The sequence below is a fragment of the Prionailurus bengalensis genome, chromosome B4 (assembly GCF_016509475.1).
Source record: "Prionailurus bengalensis isolate Pbe53 chromosome B4, Fcat_Pben_1.1_paternal_pri, whole genome shotgun sequence".
In the NCBI taxonomy this organism is placed as follows: Eukaryota; Metazoa; Chordata; class Mammalia; order Carnivora; family Felidae; genus Prionailurus; species Prionailurus bengalensis.
In genome coordinates, this window is record NC_057358.1 from 60,770,499 (window position 1) to 60,793,666 (window position 23,168).

General features: G+C 43.2%; 1 protein-coding gene across 1 annotated transcript; it reads left to right on the top strand.

Moving 5' to 3' along the window:
* The first annotated feature begins 406 nt into the window (after positions 1–406).
* Positions 407–21,552, top strand: KLHL42 (kelch like family member 42). The gene is made up of 3 exons (XM_043561675.1): positions 407–1,654; positions 11,623–11,816; positions 16,277–21,552. Exons 1-3 carry the CDS (start codon positions 783–785, stop codon positions 16,726–16,728), a joined length of 1,518 nt encoding a protein of 505 aa, XP_043417610.1. The 5' UTR covers positions 407–782; the 3' UTR covers positions 16,729–21,552.
* The last annotated feature ends 1,616 nt before the right edge of the window (positions 21,553–23,168 follow it).

A 23,168-nucleotide genomic window follows, 5' to 3' on the forward strand; every position in this document is an offset into this window, starting at 1 on the left:
CTAGGTGCCACCTACGTGTGCAGGAACGGCCTATGGGCCTCAGCCCGCTGGGACACTATGCCGGATTGGGCTAGATGGGCGATCCCAGATGTGATGTCATTTTGACGCCCGGGACCCCAGACTCCTTTCATCCCGCTCCTTCCACGCCTGTTTCTCCTTCTTGTCTCTCTTCCCGCTGGTAAAGCAGCGCGGAAGAGAGAGCGGACCGGCTTCATCTCGCCTCCGGTCCGAGCCTGGCTCGCACCGCTGCGCCCGGCGTGCGGGGGAGGCTGCGCGGACCCGGCCCCAGCCCCGGCGCCCGGGCCCGCAGCCCTCCAGCCCTCCCGGATCCACCGGCTGGTCCGGCGGGCGGCGGGGGTCCTGCGGGGCGGAAGTGAGAAGCCAGGCGTGGGAGGAGGCTGCAGGCTGGGGGCTGGGATCCCCTTGGCGGCTGACGCGGTCCGGCGAACCCGAGCGAGGACTGCGGCCGCCTCCCGACGCCCGGCGCGCGCCAGCCGGGCCTTTTTTGGCGCTAAGGGAGAGCAGACGGGCAGGGCCGCCGCTTCGGGGGAGCGAGGCTGAGCCGCCGCCCCCGGGACCAGGAGGAGGGGCTGCTTCGGGGGGCGCCGCCGCGACCCAGATAGGCCGGGCGAGCGCGGGAGCGGGCGGCGGCCCGTCGCCTCCTTCCTCCTCCGCGGCGCCATCCCTCGGCGCGCCCAACCCGGAACCCGGAGAGCGCGTGGGGGCGGGGAGGCGAGCGCGCAGAGCTGGCGGGCACCCCCGCGGCCCCCGGGCCCCCAGCCATGTCGGCCGAGGAGATGGTGCAGATCCGCCTGGAGGACCGCTGCTACCCGGTGAGCAAGAGGAAGCTCATCGAGCAGAGCGACTACTTCCGCGCCCTCTACCGCTCCGGCATGCGCGAGGCCCTGAGCCAGGAGGCCGGCGGCCCCGAGGTGCAGCAGCTGCGCGGCCTCAGCGCCCCGGGCCTGCGCCTGGTGCTGGACTTCATCAACGCCGGCGGGGCCCGCGAAGGCTGGCTCCTGGGCCCGCGGGCGGAGAAGGGCGGTGGGGTGGAGGAGGAAGAGGAGATGGACGAGGTGAGCCTGCTGGCGGAGCTGGTGGAAGCGGCCTCCTTCCTTCAGGTCACGTCTCTGCTGCAGCTGCTGCTGTCCCAGGTGCGGCTCACCAACTGCCTGGAGCTGTACCGCCTGGCGCAGGTGTACGGGCTGCCCGACCTGCAGGAGGCCTGCCTGCGCTTCATGGTCGTCCACTTCCACGAGGTCCTTTGCAAGCCCCAGTTCCACCTTCTGGGGGCTCCCCCTCAAGCCCCCGGCGATGTCAGCCTGAAGCAGAGGCTGAGAGAGGCCCGGATGACGGGGACTCCTGTCCTCGTGGCCCTGGGGGATTTCTTGGGGGGACCCCTGGCTCCTCACCCCTACCAAGGGGAGCCCCCATCCATGCTGAGGTATGAGGAGATGACTGAACGTTGGTTCCCGCTGGCCAACAACCTTCCTCCCGACCTGGTGAATGTCAGGGGTTACGGGTCCGCCATCCTGGACAACTACCTCTTCATAGTGGGCGGGTACAGGATCACTAGCCAGGAGATCTCGGCTGCGCACTCCTACAACCCCAGCACCAACGAGTGGCTCCAGGTGGCCTCCATGAACCAGAAGAGGTAAGCACCCGGCAGTGCGGCTTCTTTCCCATCCATTTACTTGCTCGTTAGCTCGTTCCCCTAATGTTTACTGGGCAGTCACAGGAGCTTGAGCCGAAGTGGGAATGACATCTTCAGGAGTGTTGCTGGCCTTGACTCTGGCAAAGCGCCCAAAGAACTGAGGACTTGCAAGGAAGAACTGCCCCCCCCCCCCCCCCCCCGCGCCCCACCCCCGAGGTCGACTAGCTGAGTTGTTTCTTTGCAGGTATTGCACTTTTAGGCAAACTGCTTTTTTTTTTTTTTTTTTTGCCTCCTTCCCAGTGGAAAAAAGGAATCTGTGGTTTTCTAGAAGGATACTTTCAAAGAAAACTTTCTTTAATTTGCTTTCATTTTGCCTTTTTAAATTTTTTATTTTTTAGTCTCCAATCCTGATTACAGTGACACACTGGGCAGTAACCTGTAACACTGTCTTTGGGAGAGTTTGTTGTTGTCACTGACTTTGAAGCTTCCTACATTGGGGCACCAATCTGTGCTTAGGAGATAAACATTAGAATTGTACCTATGATTTATTGTTTTAAGTGCCTCTTATTTTTATCCTCTCTTTTGCATCTCCCCTCTTTCCCAGACAGATTCATCATTGACCCAAAACTTGAGCCTGGCAATGGTCACCTGCAGAATTAGAACATTTCCGTCCACCTGGCCTTCTCCCTTCCCATCCTGCAAATCCCTCCCAGCATGCACTTGGGTGACTTGGAGATAGGAAAAGGAGGAAGGGAGAGGAGCAAGAGGAGGGAATGGAGCTAGGAAACGAACAGGAAAAGGAAAGAGCAGGGCGGATGCCCAGAGGTGGTAGGAAGGAAAAGTGGTCGGATCCAAGACAGCCACAGCCATTCACAAGTTGGGAGAAGAATCAGTGTGACCCACGAAAGGACCCTCTCCTCTGGTCCACTTGTACCCATCTCAACCCCTACATGGGCCCTACCCTAAAGTGTGGAACCAGGAATTGGGGGACTCACCACCTGGCAAAGAAAGTTGTAACCGTTACACATACTGACCTTAAGGGTACACCAGGCCAGGAGGATCAGTGACTTTATTTCTACAATAACATAAAATTCATCTTGGAAAGTGTTCTTTTTTTCTGATGATAAAAATAATATCTAGTTATTCTAGAAAAGTGGAAAAATGGAAAAGAATCAAGAAACAGAAAGACCGTTATTCCTATTCCCTCCTTCACAGAGGCAATAACCTCTTACAGGTTGGCATGTTTTCTTCCAACCCCTTTTTAGTGCATTATTTATACCATATTTAAAATTTGATATCAGATGGGTTATTTTGAAGCAGATTATAATTAAAGCAACAAAGAAACATTCAGTGTTGTGGATATTGCTCAGATTAGGGGGTGGAAGGCCCAGCAGACTGGCCATCACCACTATACACACTGTCTCCAGTTGTATCAACTGAGGTGATCAGCATCCTCACTGCCCCCACCCAGCTCCAGCTGTAACTGTAACACAACACCTCACAGAATTCTTTCTTTACAAGTCCTTGGTAGTCTTTTTCTTTATAGGAATATCCGTCCTCTGAGGGGAAAAAAAGGTATTCAAGCAATGCACGAATATGTGCTTAGAAAAATTGCAAATGACATGAAAAACCAGAGTAAAAAATGGTATCTATTGACATACCTTTATATATTATGCATTTATAAATATATTTGTTACATTTATATATATGTATATATGTGTATATATATATATACACACACATATATATATACACATATACACACATACACACACACACACACACATACACACACATTAAGAACATTGATGATTGTTAACAGGGAAAAATGTGTATGCATATGCATGTACCTGGAGGGGTGTGTATGCATCTTGTACATACTGTTACTCTACAGTTGATTAGGCTGTGCTGATTATTATGGCCACTAATATTTCCATTTTGAGAGTCTTTCTATATCAACAGATGTAGAGCCATCTCACTCTTGTTGCTGGCTGTGTAATATTCCAGCCCATAGAGGTACCATAATGTAATCAGCCCTTCCCTTATTTCATGAGCATTTAAGTTGCTTCCTTTTAAAAAAGATTATTTATTTATTTGTTTATTTTCAAAGTGAGCTGCATGCCCAACTTGCGGCTTGAACTCACGACCCTGAGATTAAGAGTCCACGTGTTCTACCAACTGAGCCAACCAGGTGCCCCATTTAAGTTGCTTCTATTTGCCATTATAAACAATGCTATATTGAGCATTTTGGCATATGTGTGCCTGTCTTAGCTGGCATATATCAGTCAGTCCTATATGGCAAATTCCTGAAATTCCTGGATAGGTGGGCCAAAGTGCATGTATGTTTTCAATTTTGGTAGCTCCTGCCAAAGTGCCCATCAGAAAATTCATATTTCCTCTCCTTGAAACAGTGTTTGAGCTTGCCAGTTCCTATTCTCTTGCCAAGACAAGACATTATCATCATTTTTTATTCCAATCCAATGGGCAAAAACACTGGTGTGAATGTTTCTGCTTGGAAGAGAGATTTTTCCTTTCATATATTTATTGGCCTTGTATATATATTTTTTAAACGTTTTTTGCCAATTAAAAAGAAAATTGGTTTATCTTTTTCATATTCATTTCAGAAGTTCTGTTTATGTATGTAGAATTAATCTCTTGTCTCTTAGATAATGAAGCACATGTTTTCCCCTGTCTTTAATTTATTGTAAGGCCCCAAAAATGAAATCTTCCAAGTGACGGGGCAGGTGAAGTCAGTGACTAGAGGGGTGGGTTGGGATTACAAGGGACCAGAGAGTTACCACCCCACCACAAGAGGACTCCGCCTCTCAGCCACAGCTCGTTGCTGCCACCTAGAAGTGAGGAACGGTATTGCCAGATGGGCAGACACCCCGATTTTCAAGTGTTGGCCACTTCTTTGAAAAAACAAACATCAACAATAACAAAAACCTTGCAGGCCAGACCAACACTGGCCTTGTGAGCCTCTAGTTTTGGACTTCAGGTTTATTTCATACACACACACACACACACACACACATATATATATAAAGTTTCTTTATTTTATATTTATATATATTTATTTTTGTTTATATGTATATAAAGTTTGTTTATTTTAAGAGAGAGAGCGAGTGGGGGAGGGACAGAGAGAGAAAGGAAGAAAGGAAGAATCCCAAGCAGGCTGGGCACTGTCAGCACAGAGCTCGATGTGGGGCTTGAACCCATGAACGATAAGATCATGGCTTGAGCCGGAATCAAGAGTTGACTGCTTAACAGGCTGAGCCATCCATGTGCCCCCATAGTGTATTCTTACATGAAGACATTTTAAATTTTTTTGTAGCCAAATTTGTCAAATATATCCTATTAGCCTTTAATCTTGCATTGGAAAGCCTTCTACAAGCTAAGAATATGCAAATACTCATTGTCTTGTAATATATCTTTTATAGTTTTGTGTTTTTACATTTATATCTGAATGTGTTTGGGTCTTAATTTCATATAATAAGGTATAATGTAAAGTTATAACATGTTTTTTAAATGTCCCTCAAAACTGACTGATTTACACAGCCAGTTACCAGATGCTAATTTCCTGTTTCCATATTGACTGATTGGCCATTCCCTTTTAAATAGCACATGTTTGTTTGTTTATTTTATTTTTAGAGAGAGAGTGTGTCTGTGTGCAAGCAAGAGACAGGGGCAGAGAGAGAGAGAGAAAGAGAGAGAAAGAAAGAATCTTAAGCAGGCTCTACACTCAGTGCGGAGCCCAACCCAGGGCTCACTCCCAGAACCTTGGGATCGTGACCTGAGCTGAAATCAAGTCCGACCGTCAACTGACTGAGTCACCCTGGTGCCCCAAGAACACACTTAAAAAAAAATAATGTTTATTTATTTTTGAGAGAGTGAGAGAGAGGCAGAGAGGAGGGATAGAGAGAGATGGAGACACAGAATCTGAAACAGGCTCCAGGCTCTGAGCTGCCAGCACAGAGCCTGACGTGGGGCTTGAACTCATGAACCATGAGATCGTCACCTGAGCAGAAGTCAGGTGCTTAACTGAGTGAGCCACCCAGGTGCCTCTTCACACTTTTAAATTATTGTAGCTTGGTAAACTATTTTATTGTCTCATGGAACTGAGACCCATTTGTTCTGTTTTGTTTTATTTTAATTCTCTTAGCTATTCTTTGTACATTTTCTTCTTCAGATAAGCTTTAATTTTTTTTAACGTTTTATTTTATTTTTTGAGAGACAGAGAGAGACAGAGCGTTAGCAGGGGAGGGGCAGAGAGAGAGGGAGACGCAGAATCTAAAGCAGGCTCCGGCTCTTAGCTGTCAGCACAGAGCCTGACATGGGGTTTAAACCCATGAACGTGAGTTCGTGACCTGAGCTGAAGTCAGATGCTCAACCGACTGAGCCACCCAGGTGCCCCTCCTTTGGATAAAGTTTAGAATCAGTTTGTCAAGTCCTGTTAGAATTTTGTTTGGGATTACCTTGTGTTTATCAAGTTGGAGGAGGATTCATAGTTTCAAAATACTCTGCAGCTAGAAAAATGGTTCATTTTTCCATGCATTTGTTTAGGTCTTTTGGTCCTTCAGGAAAGGTTTCTTTTATTAGCTTTGTATCGTCTGTATGTTTTTTCTATTACAGTTATTCTCTGGTATTTTCTAGTTTCTGGTTTTTTTCTACACAGATATTTTTTTTCCCGCCAAACTTTTTTATTGGATGCCATATTGGAATTTGTAACCTTCTTTATCTCTCTCATACTTTGGCTCAGACCTGACATAAACTCAAGTGGAAAACCCTTCCTGAACTCTCAGTTGGTCTAAATATTCAAAGTATGCTTCTCTAGAATACTCTCCACCTTATGAAATTTTCTGGTCATGATTGTTTCTCTCCCTTCCAATCAGGGCCAGTTCAATGTTTATGTATAGTCCTACTGCTAACATGGTGTCCAATATATAGTAGATGCTTAAAATGCACAGTTGTTTTGAACTATGGAATATATTATTAAAATAAAAGTGAATGTATAATTTTTTTTTTTCAACGTTTATTTATTTTTGGGACAGAGAGACACAGAGCATGAACGGGGGAGGGGCAGAGAGAGAGGGAGACACAGAATCGGAAACAGGCTCCAGGCTCTGAGCCATCAGCCCAGAGCCCGACGCGGGGCTCGAATTCCCGGACCATGAGATCGTGACCTGGCTGAAGTCGGACGCTTAACCGACTGCGCCACCCAGGCGCCCCTGATTTTTTTAAATGTAACATTATATAGTATTTTTATCTTGTAGCAGTCATTATAGTTATTTAGCATAGCTGAAAAATAATAATAAGTAACATTTAATTGAACATTTACTCTGTACTAGGTAATGTTCTTACTGCTTTGCACATATTATCTCACTTATTTTTCACAAAGGCTGTATTAGGCAGGTTCCCATTTTACAGAGTCAGAAACTGAGGCATAGAAAGTTAAGTAAATTGCTAAGGTGTGTAATGAGTAACCAAATGTAAATATCCATTGGATAGATACAGCCATTTAGAGTATCTACAATTTGGCTTATGGACTGGCAGTGACCATTTTAATGCAGATTTAAAATTTTTCTTTTTAAAAATTATTTTTATCCAAGAAGTGGAGCACAGATACTTTATGGTACTGTGCTGTTTTTCAAAAGTTCATTAGCTTTATGTCTTCATTTTTCTAGTCACTGTTGGATGAACAGCAAAGGTGACATGGCTCCTGTTCTCAGGAGTTTCTAACTGAGTTTAGATGACGAGACAAGTAAAAACGAAATCTAGAATGGAATTGTTGCTGTGTGATGTGTCTAACACAGTTTCTGGAAACACCGGTGGAAACCTAGAACCTTGAGTAAAATATGTTGGCCTCTGTCACACAGCACTTCACATCTACCTTGATTCACTGCCTTTGTGGTGTATCTGTACAGTTTTACTTTGACAAAGGGGTCAAATGCTGAACAGCCCACTTTCCCCAGGGACTGAACAGTGTGGTAGTCTCAGAATCTTAAATGGTAAAGAACAGGCAGGAACCCTAGCACTGAGAGATTCTGTAAGCCCTTTGCACTCTGGAGAAAATGGTGCTATATGACCAGTAGTGGACCACCTCCTCCCCCCACCCCCACCAAAAAAGGAAGGGAGGAAGGAAGGAAGAGATGGAAGGAAGGAAGGGATGGAAGAAGGAAGGAAGGAAGGGATGGAAGAAGGAAGGAAGGAAGGAAGGAAGGGATGGAAGGGAGGACAGGAGGGATGTTAATGTTGTGCCCACACACTTGAAAATGGCAATAGGAGTACATAGCAGTCTTTGAGAGGATGCTTTGAAGTCCAGGTATGCAACACTGCCCAGTGGTCCAAACATGGATTTGATCTCAGGAGTTGTCAGGACGTAACTTCTAATGTAAAAGCTTGTGTGCCCCCAAATTTCTCACCTTCCCTCCTCACTTTAATTGGTGATAACTTGCAGGAACTGGCCACTGTTGCAGTCATCAGTTCATTAATTTGTCTATTTCTAACATTGTGTCTAGTCTCTTCAATTGCCTGCACTTTTATTCTGAAATTGGAGTTCTGCATGTGAGTACAGAAAGGCTGGGAGAGAGTGAAGTCTCTTGGCAGAGGTGGAATTACAGTTGTCAGCTTTGGCTGTCCCGTTTTTCTCTGAGCCATAGTTTAGTATTTGGGGGGCATTTCTAGAGTCATGGAAACCTGGAGAGATTTTGTGCTCTATGGTTAACATAGCAGTGGAGCCCCAGAATAGTGTGAAGGAAAGAAAACTATGTGTCTATTCATTTCTCCCTGCCCCCCCCCCCCCACCCGATTTTGGCCAATATTTAAAGTTGCTTGGTGTGCTGGAGTTTCTCAGACAGGGTAGTAGGTAGCAACCGCGACCACTTCTGTTCCTAACTTTTGCTCTCTCCCCTTCCTGGTCCCCAGAGGAGGTTAATCTGTAGGGAAGCAGCAGAAGGGGGAAGAGGACACACAAGGACCCAAGTGCTCTGCAGACTGTACAGTCCTCTCCTGAGTGGTTGAGAAAAGATGGGAGAAAGGTTCTTGCCGTTTTACTCTAATGCTCACTCTAATGGCAACAAACTTTTCTATGTAGCAAACCATGACAATGGTTTACATTTCTTGAGCTCTTACTCTGGGCTGCATGTTATAGTCGGTTTTAGATGTCACTTCCTGTTTCATGCTCACAGCATCTCTTATTATTGGCTCCATTTCCCCAAAGGGGAAACTGAGGCTCAGTGAGTTGAATTAGCTCGCACAGTTTCATGGCCAGGACTCTAAGCCACCCAGACGTCTGTGTCACCTGCCTCCCTACAGTTGTATATAGCTACTGTTAATCTGCACACCCGTGTTCAGGGTGTTTCATGTCACTTCGTTCTTAAGGATTTAATGAGCTCTTTATTTCCTTGAAGTCAAGTAGAAATTAAATCAGCATCTAAATTTTTTTCACTTTTATTTCTATTCACTGTCAGTCAGTCAAGTACATAGCTATAACACATCGTTATTTGGTTTAAAAATTCTTCTTTTTGCCCCCTGCATGTAGTATGTCAGGGATCAATATTAAGAAAATACTGTAGCGATAACATATATATTTTTTTAAATTGATAGCTTGGATTCATACTTTTACCATTCAGGAGGTGAAGAGTGGAAGAGTTATGTTCAGAAACTTGCAAATGAAGTGCTACATGGTGAGAATTTATGGATGAGAAAGCACTTTGTACATAATTCCAGAGTACATGATGGGGAGTGACTGTTGCAGTTAACAAATGAGAAGCGGACCTTTTTGGAGTTAAGAAACAGACTGTGACGTGCAGAAAAGCATTTCCTCTTCTGACTTTCTGCAAGTGTTCCCCTTTCCAACTCTTACTGTGTGTGATGATGTGCTTTTCTCCACTTCACAGATGGGGAAAGTGAGGTTCAGATGACCTGAGATTCAGTGACTTGTCCAAGGTCACATAGCTGTTGAGTAATGGAGCTGAGATATCCCTGTATAAGCCTGGGCTCATAATGCTCGGCAGTGTCTCTTCATTAAGTGGCCTGTTTTGGGGTGGCAATTTCATCTTAAACTCAGTCTTGGAAAGTTTCTTCTCTTCAAGTGTATTTGAGCATGTTGGGGTCTGGAGAGATGAAACTGTTTACTTTTAACTGCCTATTCATTCAACCCTTACATGTTTGCTTAGGACAAATGATTATGCTGGATGAATATTAAAAACGGTTTTGATCTTACAAAATTTACTATCTGTGTACCTTTGGTGAGCAAAAACAAATTTTGGGCTGGTAAAATTTAGTGCTTATTTATAAGCTTTATTTCCTTTGGTTCCCCAAATTTGCACACATAGAGAGGGCATAATGGTCAGATTTTAAGGACCATTGGCAGCAGGAAAAGTAAGCAACATGAACCAGAGACCCCCCAGTAACTGCCACCCCAGCAAAGTCTATTGGCATGAAATCCTGAATGGCTGGCTGGATTTAATGGGCAATATGAGGTTCTTGTTGAAGGGTCCTCTGTTCACTCTCTGATTCGAAAAACAAAACAAAACCCAAACTCACTTACATGTACATATTATAGGCACTTTTGAAAACACCATAGTGTAGGTGGCCCGTTCTAGCATGTTCTATGTCATAGTGCATCAGTGTTTATTAAACACCTGTGCAGGGGTTGGGCATGGACTTCTTGTTCACTGTTTCTTCTTCATCTACCCTCTTACATGTGTTTTTCACTATTTGTGGCCTCTACCCTGGTTCTTTCTTAGGACATTGTTACTTTTGAAGATATTGTTGTGTTGGCAATAGATGTGACCTCTAAATTTACCTGGTCTACTTTCTTTATTTCAAATACTAGAAAACTGAGAGATTATAATGATAGCATCTTATATCTGTGTAGTACTTGATGATAAACTGTTTACTGTAATACCCTGTGTAATGTGTAATACCCTGTTTGTGTAATACCCATCCTGTGAGAGGTATTATCCCCATACTGGAGATGAGGAAGTGGGGTGTTTGGGCCAGGGTCTCCGGATTTGTGCTTTAGGTCGTTTGGTTGCATCGTGCTCCGCTAAACTTGAGACTGGTGCATACGTCACGTAGACTGACCCAAGTGTTTATCCTGTCTGGCCTTCAAGGAGTCCATTAATCTCTGTGTGCCAAATTGAAACAAATTAGTTTTTTTCAACACAAAAGACATGAGACTTTTATCTAGCATCTGAAACCGATGAGCAGTGCTGAATTGTATTACTGATATGGGGCTTAACACCAGGGTATTCTCTTTTTAAAGTGTTTTCTATTACAATAGGTGAACATTTATTGATTTACGTATTTGTTAACATGTGTAAATACTCTTAAGAGTGCTGGATCAAAACCCGTTTAATTAATTCAGTGCTTATGTACCCCTACGTTATTTGTTGTGAAGCAATATATAGGATGCCCTCATATTGGGGGGGGGGGGAGGCAAGTGATCTGTCTGGGTACACTTGTGGTAGAGGTGTCCACCCTTTAGTGGGCACCCTTAGCATATGCCTGGCTGTGTAGGAGGGGCTAGCATGTACCTAAGATAGATTGTACCCCTAGGTAGGAAGAATGGGAAACATGCTGAGTCAAGAGACAAGGGAGTGAGGTGGTTATGCATCTCTCCATCAGTACTTGCTTCCGCTGCTAAAGGAAGTATTAAGTTTACTGTATACAGAATATCTTTGCTTCTTGGCATAAGGCTAAGCGAGAGTCTGCTATATTGAATTGCTTATCTCCAATTGCAGAAGTTTGGAAAATGCATCATTCTTGTGAATTTTGGGGGTAGGAGTGAAATTTGAGATGTCATTTGGTCATTCCTCTGTCCCCAGGCACCCAACTTGGAGAGCTAATTTTCTTCAGATATCGAGCATATTCCACACTCTGCTTTAGCAGTTCATGCCATTGTCTTACCTCTTAATGATCAATAAGAACTGACTCTCTGGGCCTTTGTATCTATCTTTCAGGTCTAACTTCAAACTTGTGGCCGTCAATTCAAAACTCTATGCCATTGGTGGGCAGGCCGTTTCTAATGTTGAGTGTTACAATCCTGAGCAGGATGCGTGGAATTTTGTGGCACCCCTACCAAATCCTCTGGCTGAGTTCTCTGCGTGTGAGTGTAAGGGAAAAATTTATGTCATTGGAGGATATACTACCAGAGGTAAGTGAAGGGGCTAAGTAAGTGGTCCTTTTCTGTGTGAGCTTCTGCAGCATGGGGAAGGGTAGGAGGGTGCCAGAGGAAAACACTCTGGCGTACACATTGTGATTTTATATGTTAAATACTGCATATTTACATATCTGGGAGGAAGAGTGTTGTGTATTACAGGGGTGGTTTGGGCAGGAGGGACCTTTGATGCCTTTGTGTGAGCACAAGAATTGAATGGGGGTAGAAGGAGCTATGAAGAGAATATGTATTTTCTTTCTGCTCTGAAAACCCAGCCTTGTGACCAGTAGTCCTGAGAGTTGTCTGGGTTACTCCCATCCTTCTCCCGAATACTTCTAACAGAATTTAGAGCCAGAACATCCTTGAGGATCTTTGTTTCCACTTTCTCCCTTTTTGAGCACAACTATGTCAGATAGTTTCCAGAAACTCAGCTCTAGGCTGTTATTTACATATCATAAGAGGGTTTTAAGAGACACGAATGTAAGAAAATTCTTTCCTGATCCAGAGGTGAGAGGTGGTTATGCTCTTTATTAAACTGTACATGTGTGTTTTTCACTTTTTTTTTTTGCTGGGTATTTGATAGTTAAGAATTTGGAAATAAGTTTCTCCAGTAGGTTTTATACTACTGTTCTTGGTAGGAAGCTTCTCACATGATAGAGATAGAAAAGAGCATGGTTGTGGTAAGGCAGACAAGGCAGTGGCAGGGCCACCAGGAAGAGGTGTGTCTTTTCCTTTTATCCCTCTCTCCCACTTGTGTCAATGTTACCTCTTGGCCAAAGAAATTTATTTCTTCATTTGGTCTACCTGTAAAACACCCAGAACTTATAGAGAAGGTATAACTGGACTCTTAGGACTTTTAGCTACATTGAAATAGTATAGTTACCATTTTATCCAACATAGTGAAATAACCCGTCTTTCTTTTATGATACAATATGAGAGGACAGAGCTCTCCAGCCTTGGCTGACAGTAACCATGGAGAAATGATGGTGATGTGTAACTTTGTAAAGGACAGAAATCCACATGCTAATGTAGTATAGGTGCCAAAAATTATTTTTACCACAGCCAAATGTGTTTTGTTTTAGGGATTTATGTTAGAGGGAGAAGTTAAATGTAAAGTGTTTTATGAGCATATGGTTTAGAGTGTGTGTGCACGTGCACAAAAGATTCTGAGTAACAACACATCTTAGAGTATCTCTAAACAGTTGATTTGGTGGGGGGGATGGTGAGCGGTGTTTTAGTCTCCTGTGGCCGACTTAACGAACAACTACAGCTTAGTGGCCTAAGCCAATCGAAATGTATTCTCTCACATTTCTAGAAGCCTGAAGCCTGAAATCAAGGTGTGGGCGGTCATGTCCCCTCTGAAGGCGCTAGGGGAGAATCCTTCCTTGCCTCTTCTAAGTTTGGTGACTCCACATCTTCCTTTGCTGGTGACTGCATCACTCCAACCTCTGCCTCTATCTTCACATACCTTCTTTTCTGAGTGTATCCACGTCTTTTCCTCTTCTGTCTCTTGTAAAGAAAGACACACTGCTCATTGGACTTTAGGGCCCACCTGGATAATCCAGGATGATCTCATCTTGAGATCTTTAACTTAATGACACCTGCAAAGCTCCTTTTCCCAAGTAAGGTTATATTCAGAGATTCTGGGGGTTAGGAGGTAGACATATCTTTTTGGGGGTCACTGTTGAACTCACTATAGGTGCTGTTTATACATTTAAGGAGAGGCAGTGACCCAAGAGGAGTGCATGGGAAGCAGTGAGTTGTTTTTTTTTGTTTCTTGGTTTTTTTTTTAAACACCCTCAAATTTTCGTCACTGTGGAGCTATTCCCAATGTCCCTCTCTAGTGACTTTCCACTGAAGATAAGATAATTGCCAGCTTTTTTGTTATAAATAATTGAAAAAGGAAAAAAGAGCAAGATCTAGCAGTCATTTCCTTTATCTTCAACACTGGTGTTCAGGGTATAGTGGTCAAAAGCCCCCAGAGAATTCCTGTGTGTGCATATGTACCTCTCTGTGTGTCTGTGTGCCTTTTCTCCTGGGAAAGTAAATACAGTTATTTACTTATGGACATTTCTAAGAATTCTGATTCTCCATAGATTTTGTGACACAGAATACACCCTGTGGGCTGATATAATGTACACATGTCCCTTGGCTTCTCTTCTGAGCAAGAGCTGGGATGCATTGACAGGCAGCCCTATAATCCAAAGAGTACTCTGCTGGTAGATTTCCTAGTTTTTCCATGACCCTGGCTGAGCAAATGTTCTTTAGATTTGACCTGGAAAACCCTTGCTTGTGTGTTTTCTAGTTTTTCAAGCCACTACTAATGTACCTTCTTCATTTGGGCCACACACAGTGGTTCCTGTCCTGGATTCCCCAAGCCAAATACCTGTGATGGGATGGTTGGGTGATGTGGATGGATGGATGTTTGTGTAAGGGTTGAAAATGGGTTTTCTGAGATGAGAGGGCAGGACAGTTCCTTGGACTCTTAAACACCTCTCCTCTTCTGCTTGGGATCTTCCCAAGCCTCCCTAATGGTTGCCTGTATTTAAAATAAGAAATCATAATTGTCATAAAACAAAATGCAGGGCTCAAAGTTGCATTCTTGGTCTGCTGACTTAGGTAGACTTTTAAAATTTAGTAAGTAATAGTTCATGATTTTTTAAAAAAATTATGTGTTTATTTTTGAGAGAGAGACAGCATGAGTGGGGGAGGGGCAGAGAGAGAGAGAGACAGACAGACAGACAGAATCTAAAGCAGGCTCCAGACTCCAAGCTGTCAGCACAGAGCCCAATGCAGGGCTCAAACTCACAAATCGCGAGATCATGACCTGAGCCAAAGTTATATACCCAACCGACTGAGCCACCCAGATGCCCCTTGTAGTAGTTCATGATTAGATTAATTCTGTGTCAGTCATTGAGGAAATGAAAAGAAATTCAATAGAGAGCAATAGTAACCACTCAAGGGAAGAAGGGTGATTTGTTAAAGTTCAGAATCCCCTCTAAATATAAAAGCATAAAGATTATTCCACCAACTCAGACCACCTCATATGGTCTGAGCTCTTGTTGGGTGAGGAGAGAAAACATTTACAGAAGACCTGGGAAGACCTTCAGACCTGGGACTGAGAAATGCATGGAAACGTCACTAGAATAAGTCCTTTGTTTGCATGGTGAGAAGCCAGGTTCACTGGTAAGGAGCACTTTTTGATAGACTGGTAACCAAACTCCCTTGGACTATCTCCTAGAATGAGTTTTATCACAACAGCTATGACAAAAAGAAATACAGGGAGGTATTAGTATGGGTGGAAAACAGAAGGAAAGTTCCCTAAAGCTGTAACAATTCTGAAATTTCTGCTGGCGTGGAGACATGTGCATACACAGGATTTGGTCTCCTTTTAGTTCTTTCTGTGCCCTCTTATGAGCTCCCCCCCCCCCCCATTTGGTACCAGAGGCTGTGATGGAGCTCTGTCATCATTGCCAACTGTGGGTGGGTCCTTCTGTCTCAGGAGGAAGTGTCCTACCCTGTAGTTACACGTCCGTTCCCAAGCGAAGCTGTCTCTTCCATGGATGGATTTTGTTGTTTGTTTAAACAACAACAAACAGAAAGTTCATTCTTTCTGATAACTCAGAGCATTTTTTTTTCTGCTGAGGCTAAAATGTTCCATTTATTCTTTCCTAGAGGAGAAGTGGGTAAAAAAGAACAATTACAAAAAAGAAGAACAAAACTAGATACTTTAAATTTCACAAGCATTTTTCAAAAAGAGAGTAGGTAATATTTTTCCTTAAAGCAGCCATGATATCAGGATAATGTTAGGGCAGTCTTTCATCTGCTTTCTGATTTTATACACACAACAGCTAGTCATCTCTTGTGAAGTGGGCACAGGGAGAGGGAAGGGCCTTTGGTAGTATCTCTGCTGTTGCAGTCAGGAAATAGAATTGCCAGGTGATTCCATGGCTGACGGCCACAGGTGAGACTTCCGCCTGACTTGGCAATTATGTGCTATTTCATTTCTACAGCCCCTGAGGATCTTGCTTGGCTCACTTGTCTTGTGTATTAGAGTCGGTTGTCAAGAGTAGATCCTTGGGGCTCAGCCTGTCATCTGGATGTAGAAGTCAGTAATTCTGTAGATAGTTGAGAATTCCAACGCCCTGATTCTGTTTACATTGGACTGGTGGTTCTAAAATGTTTAAGGGTGCCAGGTTCTAAATCTGTGTCCTGGCCCTGTTGATTTAGAGAGCCTCCCAGGGAGGGGGACATGCCTGATGAGAGGTGAGGGAGATGATTCTAAACCAATCTCCTGCCAGCCACTTCAGAAACTGTTGTCCGACCTCTGCTTCTCTGAAATAGTTTTGCCTCTGTGCTGCCAAATTATTCCGGCGGGGGTAGATGTTTATTACTGCTGAGGCAGGCAGTGACATTACTGTGGCTGTGTCATCTTGAGGCTTCTCTCTTCGTTTCAGACCGCAACATGAACATTTTGCAGTACTGCCCCTCTGCCGACATCTGGACACTCTTTGAAACCTGTGACGTCCACATTCGCAAGCAGCAGATGGTGTCTGTTGAGGAGACCATCTACATCGTGGGGGGCTGTCTGCACGAACTGGGGCCCAACCGGAGGAGCAGCCAGAGCGAGGACATGCTCACCGTGCAGTCCTACAACACTATCACGCGGCAGTGGCTCTACCTCAAGGAGAACACGTCCAAATCGGGTCTTAACTTGACTTGCGCCCTTCACAACGATGGCATCTATATCATGAGCAGAGACGTTACCCTGTCAACCAGCCTGGAGCATCGAGTTTTCCTGAAGTACAACATCTTTTCAGATAGTTGGGAAGCATTCAGGCGTTTCCCAGCCTTTGGACATAATTTGCTGGTTTCCTCTCTTTATCTGCCCAATAAAACCGAAACATGACTGAACTGACTTAGAATTTGAAAGAAACCTAGTTCAAGACAAAAAAAGAAAAAAAAGAAGAAGAAAGAAAGAAAGGAAAGAAAACAACCCATAGTGTTCCATTTCAAGGGAGAACGATTTCTAAAGGGAAAACATGGGTTAAAGTTGGTCACATGTACAATAGCTGTAAATAAGCTTACTTGAACTAATTACTTGAAAACTTGTGGAGAAAAGAGACCAACTTTATTATTTTTTTAATTATTGATTGTTAAATGATGGGAACGAATCCATGATAGTATTTTCATCCAAATATGATACCCTTGGGCCAGTGACTGAAACTGCTCATCAAAAAGAAGATTCATTGTATCTGCTTTAGTGAAGGGCCAAAGTCAATAATTGACATTGAATGGTAAAGATCATTTTAAAATCTGTGTTGTTTAGGTCACTTGAAACATCATTAATACCTTAAGTGAGAAGTTTTTGTTGTTGTTATTCATTTACTTGACAAACATTTATATTAACACTATCCTTCACCCATTTTCTCCTCCATTCATTCTCAACGTATACTGCCAGTGGTTTAAAATAGGGTTCTAGGTTCAGATATTTTATTTGCACACTACTTTCTAGGAATTACAATGATGGAACCCTACAGTGAGTCCTTGCAAGCATCCAGTCCTCCCAAACTTGCATAAAAACACTCTCAGCTATTTTTCCAAACTTTTTGCAATTATGTGTACTGAATAGATAGGCAGATATAACCTCTTATTTCATGTATGTGGCAGATTGGGAATTTATGTGGGCAGATAAGTTGCAGTGCTAAGCATTCTGCGTTGTTTAAAAGAGAAGATATATTGTTTAAAAGGATGGAGATAAATATATATATTTTTGAAATCGAGTCTTAGAAGGGAAGGGAACACCAAATAAGAAAAAAATTTGCCTTTAAGAGTTGCTTGTAATGAATGTATTGGACTTAGTTCTTTTTTTTTAAAGATAAAACAGATGCCTTTATCATATTTAGGTGAGGCATCTTTCTAATTTAATCTTAGCCTTTTAATTCATGCTTTGCTTTTATGAGGTAAGGTGAGGATAGCTGTGAAACGTTTGTGCTGGAGAGGGGAAGCAGCTCTTACAGAAGTGGAGTGGCCTCTGGTGGTATTTCTGAAAGTAGGTGACATGCTCTACTTGCCTAGGTTGTTAAATCAGGTGGAACTCAGCTCAAGCAATCATTTTCAGTAAGTCAGTTGCCATGAATAAAAGCCTCTGCCAATCATAGGTCAGCATCCCTTTAAACATTTATACTTCTAGAAATTTGATTTTGGTGGAAAAACCCTTTCTGAATTTCTCTGGTCTTTTGTAATGGAATCAGTGAAACTGTGAGCTGGAATTCCGTCTTTCTGTTCTGACATTCCCGTACAGCATGCCTCACTTTTAAGAAAGTCCCACAGAAAAGCAGAAATGATCATGGCAAAGTCATGCATTCGCCAGACTCCCAGCACCTCCGGTATGCATTCACTGTGAGGATATAGTGCAGGGGACTCGATTTCTTCAGCAGAGTTCTTCAGTTTATCAAGAGTCACTACAGGGTTTCTTTACAACCGTGGCCTCCTAGTATAGTTAAAATAAAGGTCTGGTTGTAAAAATTTTATTTGCACAACTTTTCAGGAATACTTCTATTAAGTAAAATGAGGCAAGCCTTTATTGTGGACATGGAGACAGATCTTTGATCTTGTCACCAAATAATCATATCAGTACTCTACTTAATACTATTTAAGGGTTTCTAAGCCATATCCATTTATTTGCAAATACTTAGCCTTTAAAAAAAAACTCAAATCTTGGGGATGGTACTTTAATAATAGATTTTTATTAATTTATATTCATTATAGAATTGAATTTCCAGTGATCTATAATTTCATTGCATATATTTAAAAATCTAATTTATTTTAGATAGTGTTAACTTTTGTTGTGACAGATCTTAAATTTTTTAAAGCTTAACCTTGTATATTCAGACGATCCTAGCCAGTTGAATTAGTTCTGAACAAGTTAGACCTTAGCTTGTAAATAACCACGTCTTATAAAATGTAATATTGTTGCTGCCAACCAGTTCCCTTCCTGATTACATTCTTTGGGTCTGTTTTCTTAATGTCAACAATTAGATTCTTGGACCAAGTGGAGGCATACTCTGATCCACAAAGCTCTTTTTATAAACCAAGTTTGATGTGTGCATATGTGCATATTGTCTGTATGTGTGTGTGTGCATGTGCACTGGCATATTATAGCTCTAAGATACACAGACTTCTAACAAAGTTTTGTTACTCTGGGCTGCTGAGGGTACTTGGGCAAGGCAGAATGTGCAGTAGGAACACATTTGTGCATTTGGGACATCTTCCTGCTGTGCACAGCAGCTATGTTGGCATTTGAGGATAATTTTAGTTTAGCTCTGTTCTCTTGTTGATGCCAATGTTGTATTGAAGACTGTACCTGTGATGAGGGTAATGATGCTTTGAAAATTCCCTGTCTCCCCCAGGACATTGCTTTTTTATTAAGTTTTTTATTTCAATTCCAGTGTAGTTAACATACAGTGTTATATTAGTTTCAGGTGTACAATATAGTGCTCTTTGTTAATATCCCTCTATTTCCTTCCTTTCTCTGAATGCTTTATCCTTCTTTTCTGAAATGCTTCTGAGGGATGCCAGACTCCCACTATGGAGAAGGGAGTTGCCGGGAGGACCCCTGTGGTATCCATCCCTCTGGAAGCAACCAGTTTTACTAAGAATGGTCGGAGCGGCAGAGTGAGTCCTAAGTGTGGATTGGTAGAGGGAGGTTGGTTCTTTCTGTCATTCTTTCTGGCTTTCTTCTCCACACCCTTGGTTTCAGTGGCCTCTCCCCTTAGCGTCCTTTAAAGTTTTTCTGATGAAAATGTATGAGTTTATTATTTCAACAGTGTTGGTTAAGTCATGACAATGAAGTACTGAGAAGGTTATGAATTCCAGTAAGAAACAAATAAGATTAAGCATGGAAACCAAAGAGAATTTAACTCGGCCATGGTTTTTTGAACCAAAATCCCAAGTGATTCCATTAGATATCAATTAAATTTGTACAGAGTGGAGAAAGCTTTTTCTCTACAAAGGGAATTAAAAGTAAATGCTTGTTCTCTTTCAGTAAAGAATTACTTAATGAGAATTTTGGATGCCATGTTTTTAGATTTCCAGGTAAAGTCATGACCCTACCTGTTTGCCACACAGGTAAATCAAGTGGAAAGGCCTTGGCCTTCTTGGTCAACCAGCATTTAATGAGCAGTGGCTTAATGCAGAGCACTCGTGAGGCAGCATAGCAACAGAAAGGGAATATGGGTGAGTTGTTGGATGCCTTTCTCCTAGGCCAGGGATGGGAAATATATGACATCTGGGCCACCATTCTCTGATGGCAGCATTATGAATGAGTAGCACTCCTTTCCTCTGTGCCAGGAATTGGTCTCATAATCCATGTCATCAGTGCTTCCAGGCACCTGTTGCCCATCCATCAGAGTGAGGTGAATGAAGTCTGTCATCCCTGCCTTACAGGAATGAATGAATTAGGTGAGTAGATACCACCCCAAATAGCTTTGAGAGCAGTGAGCTGATTCAACTCAGTTCCCTGGCTCTCAGAAATATTTACAGAAAGTCTGTTGTGTGCAAGGTAATGCTAAGAATTAGGGATACAGACATAAATGAGCCACCGTCCCTGGCCTTGAAAAGCTTCTTGTGAAAATGTTTGCTGTAATCATTGTGACTAGTGCCCTCAAAGATGCCCACTTTTGCCAGTGGGCACACTGGGGCTCTTTGGCCTGGCTGCCTCTTCGGTCCTGACCCAGTCTGCCCACTGCTTCATGATCTTCTAACAGTTATAATGAACCAGCTCTTCTTTAAAATTGAAGATCACAAGCTATGTTTTTGTTTTAATGGTATGTTTTTTTTCCCTCCCTACATTTCATTGTCTTCTCTGTACTTCATTTTTCAAAAAAAAATTGTATGTGATCTGCTATAAAGGTAACTACTAGGCACCACAGCCTGCCTGGATAAGGGCTCAGCAGCTTGATCCCATGAGAAGGAGGAGCAAAGCCAGGGAAGTAAGTATGGGGAGAGAGGCAAGCTGTTCACGTGTGAGTTTATACCTATGCCTTTAAAACGCCTCCATAAAAAATATTACTAAATGGTCATTAAGATGCTAGTCCTGACTGTAAGTCAGTTGTCTTTGCCTGTGTGATAACTATCAAAGGCTCTCTCTCCTTGTGTTTCATTCACTTAAGAATATTTGTTTTTCATATTGTGTTAATTTAGGAACACAATCTAAAATGCATACCAATTGGCATATGCTGACTTCTGTACTTGACATAACCAGTTTTATCCATTCCTACAGGAGACACTAAATGTAAAAGATGGTCAATTTTGCAGAACAAAAGGGCACTGAAATGACTTTGGTGGGGTTGGCTGGGGCTTTCTCGAATGGATGTCATAGTTTATTACTAGTCAAGAAAAGGAAAATGTAATTTGCATTGTGTCATTTTTCTAAAAAAAATTCTTAATAGGGGTTCTTTAGATCTAGTCTCTACAATGTTTTCATATTTAGTGGTCATTTTAGGAAAATTGATAATCTGTAGAATGAATAATTATGTTTTGTTATGACTGACACTTTGTTAAAAAGGTTGTATTGTGTCTTACAAGTGTGGCTTAAAATGTAGACATTATGATATGATTTATTTAAATACAACAATGCCTACGATGCACTCACTCAGATAGCATTCATTTTGTGTTTAGAACTAGAACTATAGAAGAAAATGTCTTCAAATAAAATAGTTCTAAATCTTAATGGCCCACATTGTTGTCCGTGAGGTACTGTGTACCCGCTGTGTGGTCAGGGCTGTGCCAGAGCCAAGAGGAAACAGGTGAAGCCTGAGACAGGTCCCTCAGGTGGAGAGTTCCTGACTCACAGGGAAAGCCGGACTAACACTTAGGAACCAGCTAGAGAGGTGCTTGTCCTATGGGAAGATGAGCCAAATGGGGCAGCAGAGGCTACAAGAGTCTTTGTCTTTAGTGTTTGGAGAAGAGAGATCTGGGAGGAGGAACTCTGAATCCTTAGAATTCTGAAGTCTCAGTCCCACAGTTCAGTTACAGCCCACCTGTCCCACCCTGTTTTCTAATGTTTCCCACGGTTTCCTTTTTTTTCTTCAAAGTGTATTTATTTATTTTGAGAGAGAGAAACAGAGCACACAAGTTGGGGAGGTGCAGAGAAAGAGGGAGAGAGAGAATCCCAAGCAGGCTCCGCACTGTCAGCGCAGAGCCCGATGTGGGACTTGAACTCACAAGCTGTGAGATCATGACCCAAGCTGAAGTCAAGAGGCAGAAACTTAATCTACTGAGCCACCCAGGCACCCCAACCACTGTTTCCTTTTAAGTACCACTCACTCCAGGAAAACAGAACCACACAACTCCTTGCTTTTGAGGCTGAGAGGGGGCTGGGGCAGCAACATCACAAAAGGGGGTTCAGTTGCTAGATGATGTCCCACAGATGTCCATTCCCTTCCATCCTTTGGTTGCCCCTCATGTAGGAACATACCTGCACACACATGCCCTTCTCATACCTACAATTTTAAAAATGACCCAACTTAAAACAACACTAAGACGTATCCACCAAGGGAAACAGTCAAAAATCAGATCCAGCCAGTGCATCCAAAGGTAACATTGCAGCTTATTGCACCCCAAGTCCAGAGCTGTCAGGGGATGCCCATCCCTTCTGCGTCCACAGGTGACCACTCAGTTCGGACATTATATAACGAATAATTCAGTCATTTTCTACACACTCAAGACACTCCAAAACAGCCATACCCAACACTGATGGAACATCTACTCTATGCAAGGAACTCCAAGCACTTATAAAATTTCACATATTTAATCCTCACAACAAACCCATGTGGTAAATACAAATATTACCCCACATTACAGTTGGGGAAACTGAGGCACTGCAGGTCACAAATCATCATTCAGGAAAAGGGATAAGGGAAAATGGCACACTGCAGTCACTGGTCCACATTGTATACTTTTTCCTGCAGGTAAGGGCCAGCGAGGGCCCCTTGCCCCACAGGCAGAGTGGGTTTCTGGTCAGCCATCCCAGGAACCCTTGGTTTTGCTTTGCAGCAGGTTGTTCCCTGGCTCTGCCTAAGTGACTCTGCCCGCGTGGTAGCCCTTCTTGGTTTGGCGGGGGTGGGGTGGGTGTGGAGGGGACCTGAGAATTTCTGTAGAGGCTGGGGGATCCACTCTTCACAGGCCATAAGCATTTCCTTGGAGATCAAACCTCTTAAAAACCCGGTTAGATGTTGGCAGATCTGATCTCTGGCAACTCTGGGCTAAAGGCCCAGATCTAGTAGAGCTTGGTTTTTAAAACTTGAAGCCCATCTTTGTGATAATCTGTATTCCTGCCCATACTCT

Coding starts and splice junctions, on each gene's coding strand:
- KLHL42 (XM_043561675.1), top strand. CDS start 783: ATGTCGGCCGAGGAGATGGTGCAGATCCGCCTGGAGGACCGCTGCTAC. Junction 1,655..11,622: donor GCCTCCATGAACCAGAAGAG/GTAAGCACCCGG, acceptor TCTATCTTTCAG/GTCTAACTTCAAACTTGTGG. Junction 11,817..16,276: donor TGGAGGATATACTACCAGAG/GTAAGTGAAGGG, acceptor TCTTCGTTTCAG/ACCGCAACATGAACATTTTG.